General features: G+C 49.9%; 1 protein-coding gene across 1 annotated transcript in view; it reads right to left on the bottom strand.

The window, feature by feature from the left end:
* The window catches only part of LOC144116766 (uncharacterized), a 121,609-nt gene that overhangs the window by 47,735 nt on the left and 57,352 nt on the right, over positions 1–16,522 (bottom strand). Inside the window, exons 15-21 of the mRNA XM_077651218.1 lie at positions 15,926–15,997; positions 14,493–14,582; positions 12,647–12,691; positions 12,538–12,561; positions 4,758–4,823; positions 4,564–4,596; positions 59–91 (exon numbers count right to left, since the gene is read on the bottom strand). Of these exons, the coding sequence (XP_077507344.1) occupies positions 59–91; positions 4,564–4,596; positions 4,758–4,823; positions 12,538–12,561; positions 12,647–12,691; positions 14,493–14,582; positions 15,926–15,997 (363 nt within the window). The remainder of the gene's footprint in view (positions 1–58; positions 92–4,563; positions 4,597–4,757; positions 4,824–12,537; positions 12,562–12,646; positions 12,692–14,492; positions 14,583–15,925; positions 15,998–16,522) is intronic.

Raw genomic sequence — 16,522 nt, 5'->3', positions numbered from 1 at the left:
ACAAAAAAAGGCTGCGCTCAAGGAGGCTTCGCGCTGCGATGAGAAGGGCGATACCCACCGGTAGACCTGGAGGACCCGGCGGCCCGATGACCTGCAAAGTCATCAGAACGCATCGATCAGTTCGATCGCTCGGAATATGCACGCAAGATGCACTCGCGCGGCAGGAGCAGTGAAACGATATCAGCGCCGCATCTGCGAGTGCGGCAGGACGAAACACCGGCCGTCCTGACCGCCTCGCTGGGGCTCATAAAAACTGACGCATGACGGGGGGTGTTGATCGCGACCTTCTGTCGCTATAGGATAAGCTTGCCCACTGCGTTTGGGCCCATAACCTTCGCAAAGTCACTTGCGCGCTAAAGCGGTTCTTGATTGGCCTGCGCGCGGGCACTGGGTGGGAGATGGCCATCACTGTTGTTGGTTCTGCCGCTGCCGTATTGACGCGAATGAACCTATAGGGCCAAACCGCGAGGTCTTTCGTATGCGCAAGGTTGCTTCGCGGTTGGCCAGCACCTCTGCGCGCTCAGACCGCTTCGGCTTCCGTGAGCGACAAACGTCACAGACGCCCCCTGTTCACGCTCAAAGGGCTCTGTGAACCCGTGCCCCGGTTTACTTCCCTGACTGACGTGGCAAGTCGGCCATGCTATCTTTCCAAAGCTCGATGTCAACAACGGGCGTTACAGAGATGAGCTATTTTTATGATGCCCAGTAGACGACATCGTGATGCTGATACGTTCACTTTTTTGTCTTTCTACCGGGCCTCCAGTGCTTAGTTAATCTGCGGACGAATGTGAGGGCTGTTTGTTCGGGAAGCACTACTGCGCACTCTTGTCGCTTTAAACTCACCACAGTGCCGATGCATAAGAATTAAATCATACGGTTGTGACACCAGCGCCACAAGCACGTACGCTTTTCTAGTGAAGCGGATAAATTGCAGTTGAGAAGCTGCGTCTGTATTACGGAATTCTGCGGATACACAGCAGGCCAGGAAGAAAAAATAGCGACGAGTAAATGCGCGTATGCCCAAGGACAGAGAAAGCTGGCAGCAGCAAGGAAGCGGGTGCATGGTATGAGCTGGCAATTCGCGCACATTTGTTTTCTGACTGTCAAATTTGTGGCAGGAGTGTTTTTGCCAGTTCCGCTATCAAACTACGAGTTCAGACAATCGTTAGTTGCGCAGAACGTCACTGGCGTGGCGCGCCACTCGGGTCAAAACTGTGAAATCTCCGTGGCCCAACAGTGAGCGAATAGGCTGGTGAAGCTGACAAGATTTCTGGGAGGCAAGCTGCTGCCTTCACTATAGGTGAATGCCTTCCGTGGTGCGATTAGAAATGTCCTCAAACTGAAAGGCGAGCCCTGTAATCGCAAACTGAATGTAGCGCAGTGTGACTAAGGTGGAATTTTAGTACGCCACGCTAGGTTTCACAGAGCGTACAGTATGTACTCTTTGAAAATTTTCATGAATTGGTACCAAGAATACTGGGTGAGTTGCTGGGAACTGAAGGTGCACGCAAAACCGCTCATGCAGACTGCAAAAAGCAAGCAAGCTCAAAGCAGAAAATTAGTGACAACCGGTCTCTTGAGAATTTTACGACGTTTATTTTTTTTGTCGAAGTTCTCAGTCATCACAAACTTAAGAAAAAAATATGACAGTCATGACGATCTCATATTTGCAGCTAGTTGATTTTGTCAAGTGTATTAGACTATAGTCTTATACATGTAAAAAGTACGACCATTAATTATGCTAATGCATCCAATCAATTTATCAATTACGAATATCAGTGTGCCTGTCTGTACAGATGAGTCGCGAGCAATCGCTGTCGAAGGCACATGGATTTACTGGGTGCTTGAAGTACGTGTGCCTTGGAAGCGCCCTGCACGTAGCAACGTCAGTGTGATGTAAGAAAGTAGGCGAGCTGTGACAGTATAAAGCTGTTTGTTGGTGGGCTTGAATGACACTAAAAAAGGAAGACTAAAATAAAACGGAAAGCATATCCGATATTAATCAAGTAACCCGAATATTAATCAAGTAACCAAAGTTCTTTATGACAGCTTAGAACTTCAGTGCGAGTTAAGTGGATGCTTTGGGTGCACTGCAAAGCATATGCTACCCAACAAAATTTGATGACATGGAAACGACTTTCAGCGTAAATTTCCCTCAAAATTTAATAAAACGGAAACAGTTTGCAGTATAAATTATGTTGTAATGCCAACCAATAAATTTAGTCACTGTATTTTAGCCACTTATTCGCATGTTCATAATGATATATGAGGAGTACCAAAATCGGGTGTATGAGTAGCTCTAGGAAAGGCGATCGGGGAAAGGGGGTCCGATGTGCAAAACGCATTTCTTGGAACTGTTTCGCAGAAAAAAAAAATATGGGTATGTATTGAGACCAACGTGTTTTCCTATGTAAAAGTTCCTGCTTGTGGTGCATTTCAGGCACTGCGATTGTTAAGCACCCAATGCATGTGCAAGCTTCTCTGTTTACACCTAGTGTCACAAGCCCAGTTATAACCGATCAAGGTTGCATGAAAATGGGCAAAGTTACAACGCATTCGCAGTAATAGCCTTGAAGCTGCTCGTGGGCTATACCATTAAATGTAGTATTACACTCGACAGAACAGGAAACTGGGTGAATCGATTAGGATTCATGTTGACAGCGCGACGAAACAAACATTTCAGTGTAGTGTCCTTCTTTGCGTGATGTGGCTTCGTTTTGTCACGCTGTGAATATGAATGGAAAACTCTAGTTACGCGTGATGACGCCACGGTGGCACAACACCAATAGACGCTAACTGCGCATGCACAAGTAATGTCACGGCTGTCCGCGGCCAAGGGCCACAACTGGTTTCGACCACACAGAGATGCAGAGAAAAGATCGAAGCCGACTTCGTTAGACGTGTATATTATTTTTTTTCGAACAACATATTTTTACTTCGTGAAACAGAGTTATAACAGTGTTGCCGATGTTAAAGGAGTAAGGTGCTAATTGGCAGCGGATTAAAAGCTGCCCTGTGTGCGGAGGGATCGGAGCTTCTTAAGCTGTTCTTCCCAATATTCTTTCGTTGGGAATAAAATTTAAATTCAATTAAGTTATTCGAGTAACTTTTCCACGGGAACTAATCACGGTATAACGTATCACCATATCACGCAAAGACGGAACTCTCCTCCCTTGTGTGCCAAGCGCACGTGTTGAACGCCAACAATGGTTGCCTAGTGCGGTAAAAAGCGGGGCCATCTTTCAAAGCCACATAACCCCCATTTTCTTGGCTTACTGAGGGTCGGACGCATCTACTGACCTCCTTCTATACGAAGCGAGCAGATTATTTGCACACTTCCACCACATTTGTTATGCATTAAGGTCGCTGACAGCTCATGTCGCTTAATCCCCCCCCCCCCCCCCCCCCTTCTCGTGAAAGTGAGCCCTGGGAATGAAAGGGAGATTTTTCTCTTTCTTCTCTTTTAGTTGTTCGTTTAGGCAGCCGAACAGCTCCATCCAGCGTGAGCCTGTCGCGGTGAAAAAGCGGTTCGATTTCCGATCGCGACGCCGGCTGGAGTGCCGCCGCGGGGCGAAAGGCTGGGGGGCCCGTGGGCTGGGTCTCCGATGAATGGCGGCCGAGTGACTTCGTCGGTTCTAAACTTATCTGCGGCCTTCTGGTGCGCCGTTTGTCACGATTTATGGCTTCTTTAGAACGTGGAGTTTGAATGAGTCGTTTTGACGAAATGGGCGAGCACTTGGGCAGAGAACATCCGAAACAGGAGCGGAACTGCATAATTTGCCACGTGGTGTGCACTTTACCTGTCCGCAAAATTGGCTAAATAAGTGAGGTAACAAAAAAAAGAATGACACACCTTCGCAATTTCCATAGCGCTGTCTCCACAGGATTTGTTCTGGTTGATGCGTCAAAGCACGTATTCCAAGCAGTTTAGCGAACTATCACCAAATTGCAGGTCACTGTCGACATTATACTATTAAACTTGCTCACGCATGCCTCCGTCTCATGGCTGCAAACTCCTTGGCTATTGTTCTGTTTTCAGGCTGCTTTTTTGAACACGCCTTCTTTCGCGTTTTCTGCCGCTCGTGGCGCCATAAAGTGGTGAGCGGACGCAATATGAAACGCCTAGCACTCGCGTACAGCGCTACAGTTCAGCGAATTCAGTGAGGGGAATAACAGACACATGCCGCTTGCTCAAGTCTAAGCGCGAGCATACAGCCCGATCTGTACGCCACCCCGTGGTCGGGGTAGACTTGTTTTTGGTCACTGAGGTTAAAGCCTGAGGTTAGAACGTAATATGTTGACGAGGCCCCGCCCAGAGGGCTTAATCCAGCCTGGGCGTGTAGCGACTGCTCGTTCGTGACTCGATCAGAGTGCTAAGCCCCGGCCACGTGATGAGTCCCTCCGTTCGCTTCAGCCTGCCCCATTTGTCAAAAGCTCCGCCGAGCACCCTGCTGCCCAGCCCCGGTGAGCAATCATGGTCGCCGCGATCCACAGTTGGCGTGCAACGCCGCACTCATGGCACACTACAGCGGGCTGACGAGATCGAGGACATGCGGTGCTTACGAAGTCGTAGGACGTTTCGAATGCGCTGTCCCCCTGCGGTGGGCGGCCATTGGGTTAGCAGCAGCAGGAAGAGGTCAGAGTCAAGGGGAGGGAGAGAGAGAGAGAGAGAGAGAGACACGCGCACGTCCAGCCCGATTAGTGAGGTTGGCCACAAGCAGCAGAGGCGCTAGCGGTAGGTACGAGTCGGTGCCGACCTGCGTTCCGCCGCCGTGGTCGGAGGCGAAGTGGTGGTGGTGGTCCGGGGGCCTGCGCTTGGACTTCTGCGAACGGTGGGGAGGAGGGGCAGGACGCGGCTGTCACTCGCTGGCCGCAATGCACGCCCTCCCCCAGCTCCACTGCGCTACCTGCCGCCCTCTCATCTTGCATGGGCAGTGGCCGCTACATAAGCCACGCACAGGCACCTGAGGACATGCCCGTTTGCGTGTAGTACACATACGGTCGCTGAAGGTGCGCTATACTTACGAGCTCTCATTGTCACGACACTTCAGAACGCTGGGCATGTGGACGTGCATTGCGATAGCAGCGCACTGTAACAGCGGCAGCTGGAAGAGAGCCCTACGAAGCAATCCTCAAAGCTATACTTGAGTGCTCCAGCGCTACCTTATTTCAGGCGATAAGTATTACAAGGAAAACTGACTACGGGGACGTCCCGAGGCAGCAATACTGCTCATAAATTTAGTTGCCTGAACCATAAAACAGTGCGGCAGCAGAGAGGGCGTACACAGTTGTGAAAAGCCAGACACCGACCACCGACACCAAAATACAGCCGCCACCTTTAGTAGAAATGACAAAAAAATTCACGAAGCATTACTTCAGCACCCAAGGTAAGCAGATGGAAACGGGAGTTTGTGATGAAATGACTTGTCTGCATGCCAGTTTTCTTTGTTTTTCTTTTTTTCTAACCACCAGCGAGCTCTAGAAACACGCAAGACTTCATTTGATGAGCAAGGCAGTGGAAATCTATTTGCCGACTACTATGGGCATGGCTTTCGGCACATCGTGGTGACAAAAAAGACGCTTGTGTTGTATGTGCACGCTGTCTGCTGGTTAAAAGCCTTACACGCCACCACATGCTATTCTTGTAACGCGTCCTACATCGGTGACTGCAGTACGGGGAAAAAACTACAAACTGAATATTTACACAGTGAGCTTTATTTGAACGTTTATACATCAATTTGCTGGCTACAGAAATAATTTTGCGAAAGGATATTTCCATTACGCACATCACGTTTTCCCTGTCACAGTAACGTTTAGTCTGAACTGAACTAAAAAAAAAGTGCACTAAAACATTGAGGAAAGAAAAAAATCGTGCTTGACCTGGGTTAACTTCAGAGGGTATGCATTTGCGTGAAACTTATCAGAGTATACATGCCACACGCAGAATTGCCCAGGCGTAGCTCGGCCGGGTTGTACTGCAAATTTTCCGTCAGCAAAAGAGATTCTTTGGACTTGTAACTTTATTGTTCATCGTTATCAAATATGTGATAATTGGCGAGTATTGCGAGCAGGAACATCGCAAACGTTAGAGTTTACGGCGCCTCTCCGTGGTCTGTTCGCCGCCGCAGGAGTCCTGTGCTATCTGTCGAGCACTGCCAAAACATGGCGGTTCGGTATTGAGCACATTCTCAAGAGATGACAGCAGTAATCCTCTTTCGTTCGTGAAGAGTGGGGATGGTTGTTGTGTGGTTTGTGTGCGCAGAAGATACGCCGTCTCGTTTCGGACAAAACGCCGGTTTGAAATAGCGATCGCAGACTGGTGGCAACGGCCGAGTGGTACAAGTAGGACTGCTAGCCGTCCCGGATTTTGCGGTACTGCACTGAATTTTGATCACCAGTCCCAAGTCCCAACCTGTCCTTTTTTAGGACAGTTGAAGATTCCGATTCTGTGTTCGCTTGAACACATGGACGCTATGACGTGCTGTGCAAACACCGTAAATCAAAGCCAAAGCTTTAGTCACACCCATAAGAGCGAAGACAACTTTGACAGAAGGTAGCGTGCCAGCTGCTCTAGCCACACACTTGAAAAAAAAAAAAATAGCCGCCGCACGCTATGCCTCCACCGCAAGCATGCATCACTTACCGCTGATTTCGCTAAGAAGTAATTTGCTTTTATGCACGACCTAGTTGAGCAGCGTGACTTCCACTTTTACTGCGCTGTCTGTGGGGGAAAGAGGGCTTCGTTTCTTTTCTTTAAGGGGGTGTTCCTGATGTTTCTAGCGTGGCGTGACGGCTATTTTTACTGAAGGCAATATTTGTACTCCTCGTCTGGTAGTTGTCAGCCAGGAGCGCAGACCTACTGCGCCTTTGCTGCCGTAAATAGCTATGACAGGGTGGGAATGAGAGGAGCAAAAAAATAACAGGAACTAAATTTCGCTGCATTATATACATAGAAAGTGGGTGCCTCGATGACTCGCCCGATCCAGATGATGTTTAAGGCGCCAGGAAAGAGCGCTGCCGATTGCGCCCGGGAGTGGCGCGTGGGTTTGAATTTCGCTCAGAAGCAAAAGCTCAGTGTGGCTCTTAATTATCGGTAGTGGCGTGGGCGGACGCGGAAAGCTCGAGAAGTCATGTGGCTGTGACGTCAATGCAAAGCCAAACGCGAAAACTCGGTACAGCGACGTATATTGCATGCCTGCATTTACGTATACTAACTTTTTTATTTCCAGAAAAGGAATGCGGTATCGATAATATGCAAGAGAGTCTTTACTGCGCTCTACGTTAATGCGCACAGTCATTACACTGCACACAAAGGTCAGAGTCGGGCTTTACCGCACCAGGCGGATTTAGTCCTCCTATGATCAACGATCCGCCGAAGGATAGGGGGAGGTTGGTCAAAGGCCCCCCCTTTTTTAAAGCATTTCAGCCCTGAAAAGCCGAGCACCTGGCCGGGGGACATGTTGTGCCCATTGAAAAACCGGTGGCCAACTGGCGGCACTTGGGGTCGAACCCAGCATCTCCCGCACGCGATGCGGATGCTCAAACTACTAGGCCATCGATTTACAGCGCGCTGCGTAAGTCAATAATGCCGGCATGTTAACAAGTTACTATGCCGTGTCGTCTCTGTGTCGAGGCCTGGTCGTTGCCTAGTGGCGGCCTTCCGCGCTTTCCCGCCACGTTAAGTTTTAGCTTCACCGCCATGCTAAAAATGAACGAATGCTAACGTCGCGTGCCGCTGTTCTGCATGCTGGCTGCTTTAAACCTGCCTGGCTATACGTCCTATATGTAAAGACATGACGCACTGAAAGTGGGATTGATAAAGAAAAGGACATTAAGACCGAAATGAAACTGACACAATGAAACTAAAACTTTAAGTGTATTGAAGAAGAACGGAGAACGAGAATAAGAAACCAGTCAACAATATATGCTTCCTGTCTCTGGCTACCGCTCGAAGGATCGACAGAAAACCACATCATATTACCGTGAAATTAGGAAACCTTCAGTTGTAATCACAACCCTCACCCCCATCCCGCTACCGTACCATGCCAGTATTTTGAATACTTTATTTTAGAAAATAATAATAAATAAAGCACTGATCTTAGGCACCCTTCTACTGCCCGCTTCCTGCGTTTAGCGGTTTTGCAATTTCAGAAAAAGGAAGTGCATATAGTTTCGCATCAGTACGGTAGCTATGGCTTTTCGTGACTCCACAGACGCAGCATTGCAGGAATAATGCGGTTTGTGACCGTGCGGTGCTTTTCACAGAGATACGAAGCAGTTTAAGAAGTCAACGAGCTACGGTACGATTTCAAATACGAATAATGCATGGACGCTTGTCACGCAATAAAGAATTTTCTTTATGCGGCGATCTGCGCTCCTACTGGCACCAGCGTTTTTTTCCCCAGCTTTCGTTACTCGCTATCTGCGCGCGCATGCAGGCCGTATGTGCACCCGCAGCCTTAAGTTTTTGGAACGCAATATTAACGACAGAACTCAATTTTATTACCGTCTTTGCACGCATCCCGAAATCAAATCATGCAGCCTAATTCAGAGCATAATGGATTGGACAGTGAAACATTCAGCCTCATGCATCGCTTCACGAATGCAAAGAAATAAAATTTATACGCCACAGCCGCGTTCCTTAATCTTATGGTGACGGATGTACACATGAAGTGCTTGCGCTACTTGGCTCATGAAAAATGCAGCTCCCGGTTAAGCAAGCAAATGATGGCGGGAACGGGATGCGCGCTGACAGAGCGCGCGCCCAGATGACCCAGATATATACGACGAGGGAAGCTCGTTGCGCGGCGTAACCCAGTAGATGGCGAGAAAGGATATTGCCAAAAGGAATAAGCCAAAAGCGGAAGCCCCGGCAAAGATACATCGCAGAGAAGAATAGCCCGAAAAAAAAAAAACGACGACGAAGAAGAAAAAGGAAAAAAAATTAAAAAAAAGAAAACAGAATGAAGAAACGGATTCGCGAGGAGGGGAGGCCGGTGAAAGGGAGCGGAAGCACAATTTTCTCGTAGAACCGTCTGCGATGTTACTTGTTCCATTCACCGCAGTGCGGTGTGCTGCGTGACTGATTCCTCGTGCCTGTTGAGCGTGGGCCATACATAAGAGTGTCGCGAAACGAACATCCAGATTCGCCATGAATTTTTCATCCCCTGCTTCTGGAGGCATCGCCCGTTGTCCTCCGCTCAGTTGTATAAAGCCCGGAAAATGGAGCAGAACGGCGCTTTAAGGGAACGCACCGGCGATGCGTTTCCTGCCTTGGAAGAAAAAAAAAATGCAACGAAACGCCAGCCTTCCGAGTGCGCTCTGTACAGATACAACGACTTCGACATTCGTGATATGAAATGCTGCGGCCGCCTCGAGTTTCTTTCTTTTTTATCTTCTTCTTTTCGATTCCTGACACGCTCCGCCCGCCTACGCGCCGAGTGTTTCCAGCGCCATCAACAGAGCCACCACTCTGGGCGTCGGTCGGCGGCCACGCGACTACCGACTGCGAGATCTCCCGGCCGCTGAAAGGAGACGAAGTGTGCGAAGCGAAAAGGGTGGCGTCCTGAAGGCAAGGCGCCCCTTATTGCACGAAGGGCAACCTCGCAAGATCCGTGACGAAGTGCGCGCCGCGTTTAGGACTTTCTCCCTGAATTCCACTCTGCAGCTGTTGCGTGTGCGAGTGCGCACGAGCTCGGCGAGAGGCCGCGGCACGTGACAGGGCTGCACCTTGCGCTCGTTCCCGACACGCCCGGGTGCACATTGCTGAGCACGGTGGACGACGAGAGGCGCGGTTAGTATTAAACACAAAATAAAGTCCCTCTGTTCCCCTAAACTGCAGCCCTTAAATTACAACCCGAGCTGTGCGATCAACGTTTGGTGGCTAAATATGCGCGCCGAAACTGCTCTCCATTGAACGAACCTCCCCGTGCGGACATGCTTAGCGGCGTGTCTCAGGGTGGAGTCATCAGATCTTGAATGCCATTCTGAACCATACACAACACTCTGCAACTGGTAAAACGGGAAGAAAAAAGCCTCCACTTTTGCACACTGAGTAAGACTGGCAGGAGTGCGGCGACTCCGCTGATAAGAGAAGATCAATTTGGCTACTACGGAGAAAGCTTGGTAGGGCACCTGGCAAGTGGTGCTCGGATTTCGTTTTGGCGCATGCGCTGGCACAACGCTCCCGCCGCGCCGATCGCTCCGGCGCGCTGGACCTCCCGGTCTCTACCTCTACCAGCCACCTCATGGGACTGGGGATGGTGAACACTTTCAGGGAGCTTCGGGAGGCCCAGCTCACCAACCCATACACTCGTCTCACAAAGACAGGGTCGGGTCACCGCCTTCTAGCCCGACTTCACATCCAGCACACCCAATTCACAGAGGACAGATGCCGCCTTCCCGTACACTGCAGACGCGCCCTCCATGTGCGGCCTCTCCCCACCAACATGTCCAAAGAGGACCATAATGGCAGGCGCCAGGCGCGGGCGGAAGCCTTGGACCGCCATTTTGGGAATAAACCAGGAGTCTTCTACGTGGACGCCTCCGGTCCGGACCCCAAGGGATGGTACACGGCCGCGGTCGTCCACGAGGGCAAAACAGTAGACGCCCTTACTTTCAAGGCCCAGTCAGCAATTCACGCAGAAGAGGTCGCCATCGCCCTGGCAGCCTCCGACTCCTCCTCCAAATACATAATCACCGACTCGCGAGGGGCTTGTCGAAACGTCGAGCAAGGGTGGGCTACTCCCCTCGCTTATCGCATCTATCAAAATTGTAGCCGAGACTCCGATCCTGCGCACCGATCTATTATTTGGGCTCCAGGTCACCAAGGCCTCCACGGAAACGAAGCAGCCAACGCCGCCGCCCGCGCGCTCTCTCTCCGGGCGTTTCCCTCGGGACCCGACGATGACCAGGACTCCGATTTCAATCCGGTTTACACTTTTAAGGAAATATGCGATTACTACAAATCCACCCACCAAACTATTCCCACTCCTTGCAAAGGGCTGGGGAAGGCCAACGAGCGGGTACTCCTGCGCCTGCTCACTAACACGATGCTGTGCCCGGCAACTCTAAAGCATTTCAATCCTCAATTCGACGGGCGGTGCTCACACTGTGGGGAGGTGTCGGACACCTACCACATGGTGTGGGCCTGCCAGCAGAACCCATCCCTACCCCCTATCCCAAACCCCACCCGAGAGGACTGGGAGGCGACCCTGTCCGGCTGCTGCACCCTCCAGGCCCAAAGGGCCTTAACGCAGCGTGCCCGGGCTGCGGCAACCGCCAATGGGGTGCCTGACTAGGCATCCCCACCTAGTGGTTGTAAGGGCGTGACCCTTCAGGTCACGGACCCCAACACCTCTCTCTATAATTAATAAATGTTTTTACCACCACCACCACCACCCGCGTGGGTCCCCATAGTGCCGGTTGTCGTTTGCTACGTGGCGCTGTTCTGGCGCGTGGCCTGCGTGGCATTTTTCTGGCGTCTGCATCTGTTGCACTGCTGGTCGCCATGGACTGCATTTCGTTTCGCGGCAGTGTCCACAGTGTTGTCGATGTGGTAAAGTTATTTCTGCAAGGAGGACAGCGAAAGGGGAAAAGCGTGCACAAAGCCGCGACGGTGAGTGAAGGGGAGCGGAGAGTCAGAGCTCCAGGCGCGCGATCCGAACGCGCGCTGGGCGTTCGTGTATCCAAATAGCTTCTGCTGAATGTATTGCGGCGGCCCAGAGTCAGCGCTCGTGTGTATCTTACTCCATGCTTTTGAAATTAGCGCGAACGGCGAAGAAGCGACTATAGTCTGCGCACTTCAACCGGTGGAAGTTCACTGTTTTCTCGTTTGAGTAAGCCCACAACAGTAAGAGTACAGTCGTGAGCAGAAAAAAAAAACAGATTAGCACAGGTGACGTGCCACCGGAGCGGCAGAGGGCACCGCTCGGCGCTGCGGTAGCGAACACACCGATCACAATTGGGTGCCAGAAGTGTTTGCGGTGGCACGTCACTTCTTTGCTTGCGCTAATCTTTTGTGCTTACGCTGGTACACTAAAGACGAGTTAGAAGGATCTGTATGTCCGTGAAAGGACGCAGCGAACATGCAAATTAATCGCTCTTGCAGAAATAAAATCTTATTTGACGCGACGTATAGACTTAACATTTTCTTAACGGAAGCAAGGAGCAGGAATAAACAAGAAAAAGTACTTCTCTGGAGAAAAGTGCAACTTGAGGAATGTGAGTAGTTTCTGCTAATTACCAGAGCTGCCAATGCTCTCAAACTCTTCAATTTAACCAACAAATGGCCGAATTCGCAGACAAACTTCAAGATGCCATACGAATCCGTTCATTTCACGCCGGTGGCTCGCAAGTGCTGCTGGGAGCGGCGACCGAAGACGAATAGCCAACCCTCTTCGGAGCCGCACTGCGCACCCACGAAGAGTGCACGGGACAGCGCAGGGGCGAAAACCAGCCTGTGGGAACTTCCGCTCCCCGTTTATTATTATTGCTATTCTCATTTTGTCAGTAACATGAAAAAGACGGACCACTTGCCTGTCTCATGTAGCGCACCGGCGCCTGCAACGGAAAAGACGAGCGAACGGTCACGCACGAGGCACACGCTCCGGGCATGCGCGCTAATGAACAGTGAATGGGCTCTTACGCTGTCGCCTTTGTCTCCTTTCTCCCCCTGCGGTCCAGGCTTTCCCTGCGAGCGAGAACCGGCACTGTTAGGCGCGCCACTCTAGTAAAAGGTCAGTGCGACATCTCGTCATCAGGCAGGTATCTTTTCCCGGCACAACGCTCAAGAAATCAATTATACCACCACGGGTGCCTGTCTTAACAACGCTAATGCTTGGTGACCCGAGCCAGAGCGTTGTGTGGCATCTCTGGAGTTCATCAATCGATGCCGTGGACTTCCCGTTGCTTGATGCCTCTTGACTGCTACATTGACAGAGGCTGCGCCTCACATTCTGTTTCACGAGTCCGCCGCAAATCTGTAAAACAAGCTTGGGGCGAATCTGGCCGTCTTTAGCTCCGGCCTCTCCTGTTTGAAAGAGTGTCCTTTGTGACGAAACATTGCGCACATCAAAAATGAACAAATACGGGGGAGCAGAAGATGCGACACACAAGAGCTGACTAGAGTAACTAAACTTTAGTTCACTTCAGAGATAATTTATGCACAAGTTTATTCGCTGCATCTTGTGTTCCTCTGTGTGTGTGCAGTTTTGCTGTGCGCAGTTTTTCTTCATGAATTTACAGGCTGTCTTTTTTTTTAACCTTTACATATTTTTTTAAACCCTTGAGAGATACGTCGGTGTGGTCTGTTGAGCTGCATTGTACAGCAAGGCTTACATTGTGTACCTCATATCGATAAATAATTAGACGATTAATTAATTTCATTTAATAAAGTTTTTATTTTAGATTTTAGGATGCAGGGTTATATTACGAAATTGATGGCTGTCAACATCCAAGGTGAGCCTTGTCTTTAAATTTTCTAAATCGGCAGTGTGGTTCGAAATATCGAACGTCACAAATACACGTTTGAAAGCATGTTGAGTTGGCTTTCCCGTATTACCTAATTATAAAATGGTGTCGCTGCTCGTGGTATCGTCGCTGAAATATTGACTTCTTCTGCGTCATCAAATATACCACCTGCTCCTGTTTGTGCTGCATAAGACGTGCGAGAGACGCCAGTTTGTAGATACGCAATGCGCGAAAGACAACTCAACGAGCTTTCAAACGCGCCTTTTTTACGTTGGATATCTGGAACCACATTGCCGATGAGTAAAATTTAAAAACACGGCTCACCTTCGACGTTGACGGCCATTAATTTCGCAATACAACTTTGCCCCCTAATATAAAAAATAAAAATGTTTATTAGTTAGTTCAAGTTAATTCATCGTCTATAATTGATCCATATGAGGTACAGAATGTCCGTCTTGTTGTAAAATCTAGCTGAAAAGACTGCACCAGTGTATCTGTCACAGTTTTTAAAATCTGAAAATATTAAAAAGAAATGACCCTGTACATACCAACTCGTCCGCCGACAACTGTGCTAGTGCCTTTGATTTGCGCTTTTCGAGAATCCAACTTTCTAACAAAGAATCAAGATAACAGCTCAGAGCCGGTAACTCGGGACGATGTCACAGCGCGTCGGTGCCCCTGGACATTTAGCTTCGACAACGCTGCAGAGAAGTACAGAGACAGTGTACGGGTTACGTCAGACACCGACAGCACTGGCGATTGGATCCGCAGGGCGAACAGTCCCAGGCGCAGGGGCAATCAAGCAGGCGACATGAGCGCAGAGATGCTCAGTCGGATCCCTACGTTCCTGCGTTGCTTACACTGGGGTTTCTCGTTTTTTCTCAGCTCTGTGCACAGCATACGCGGAGAATCGGGTCATGAGCTCGCTTTGCAATCGTCATTTGCGACAAAAGCAGTCAGCCACGCTGTGAGCAGATTCGTTGGCGTGCATCGGCCGAGTGGCACGAGCATCGTGAACTTACCGGAGGACCAGGCAGTCCCGGCATGCCCATCAGGCCTGGTGGACTGGTTTCGCCGGCGCTACCTTTCTCACCCTTTGCTCCGGGATCGCCCTGCAAACGTAGAATGCGCGGGAATGGTCGTGAAAAAAAAAAAGGCGGGAATGGCTTCAGGTGGAACAGGTTTCGTAACCTTAACTTCAGCTTGTTTGCCAAATTTCCCCTCGCTATAGATGGTCGGTTTGTCTGAAACCGTGAGGAAGCAAAAGAGATGTTTCGAACTCACTCCTCAGTCTCTGACACTTTTGGGAAAATCGGTCATGCAGCTAATATGGCATCACCTGCAGTCATCGGCTTAAAAAATGCTCAGCTTAATATGACATATTGAAAACGACGCTATTGCCTCTTCCCCTCATTTCGCGAGCAGTTTGTGGTGCGCACGTGTTCCTGTCTAACTTGTGACTCCCCCAATACCCGACAAAAACCACTTCTAAGGAATGAAAAGTTATTAAAACAAAAAAAAATGCCACAGGTGGCTTCCGAACTGACAGAATTGTGAAAAGGGCCGTGCTCTCGTATATAATTCGAATAGAAGAATAAGCCGATGACTTCAGGTCATGTTTTCCTTGCTCCATAGGTGGCTCGCCCGAAGCTTTAAACGAAGCCTAATTAACGGGCTGCAGGATGAGTGAGCAATTTAAGCTCAGCTTCATTACAGGTTCAGGTAGGTGTACAGTTGATGTGCAACGCCGCAGTCAAAAACACAAAACAAAAGATTTGAGAACATGAGTGAACAAAACCAAATAGCCACTTGTTATCTACTCGGGGCACTATATACGCCTGTCCTCGTTACACAGCAGGGTCAAACCGCGCGCCTTTTGGACTGTTGCCGGCGCACAGAGAAAGTTCGCTCAGCTGCAAACTTCGTGTTTTCCAGCATGCGCTCAAACAACTAGGCGGTCATTAAAAAGGCCTGCACCAAGCTATAACAGCCCGTTGCTGCAGCTGACTGTTATTGCTACTTATTAACTGAGGACGAAATAAAAATTTTGGCTGCCCGCGGTCGTTGTTGCACCTTGCTCGTGTCCTCGTCGGGAGCAGCGACAGAGAAAAACAAAAGAAAACAAAGCCGAACGCTAATCTCGCATGCTCTGCCCAACACATACACTCCTGCTGGCTGAGCGATGTGAGGCGCAGGTGATTAGGTTGAAAGTTGCCTCAGTTTCAAAACGCACATTGGAAGACGTTATGGCCACGAGGTTGAATCATACGTCGCGATCCAGAGAGCGAGTTGAAAGCCACCCACACTGGCCTTGCGGCTGGGCTCAGCCGCCTCGGAATCAGCACTGTCTCGCCTGGTGACGGCACCGGGCGCGGACTCGAGTGCACGCCGCTTCCAGTGAAAAGTTCAACGCCCGACGAAACGCAGCATCGCCAGGGTGGCCGTTTGTACTTACTGGCGGTCCGGGTCGTCCAGGGACACCGTCCTCCCCGGGCCTGCCAGGGTGGCCGACGCTGCCCTTCTCGCCCTGCGTACGCCACGAGGTCGCCCGGTCGCGCTATCCTATGCATTGCGCAGACAGCCGAGACACGCTCGGCGGCAGAGGCCGTCGTCACATTACTCCATGCACTCGGAGTAGCAAAGAGCTCGTCGCTTGACGAAGCGGCCCGTTCGCGCTATCTGGACGTAGCTCAGGACCAACTGCCAGCCGCTCTCCTCCACACGCGTTCAACGTCCACTCAGATTTAGGTCTCCGGTCTCCAAAAGAATCGGTCCGTAAGACCAATTGTAAAATTTTCGCGAGCTGGCCTGAAGTTTTCGCGACAACAAGAAAGCTAAGAAAACAGATGAATGCTGACCAAACACGTACGCCAGGATACGAAAAATTTAATGGCCATGCATGACAGCAGGCTGCAGCGCAAATAATAATAATAACAATAATTACAAATAATAATAATAATAATAATAATAATAATAATAATAATAATAATAATAATAATAATAATAATAATAATAATAATAATAATAATAATAATAATAATAATAATAATAA

Source organism: Amblyomma americanum, chromosome 1 (genome assembly GCF_052857255.1).
Source record: "Amblyomma americanum isolate KBUSLIRL-KWMA chromosome 1, ASM5285725v1, whole genome shotgun sequence".
NCBI classification, from domain to species: domain Eukaryota; kingdom Metazoa; phylum Arthropoda; class Arachnida; order Ixodida; family Ixodidae; genus Amblyomma; species Amblyomma americanum.
Note: the sequence above shows the minus strand (reverse complement) of the source record. Positions and strands in the feature narration are given on the sequence as shown.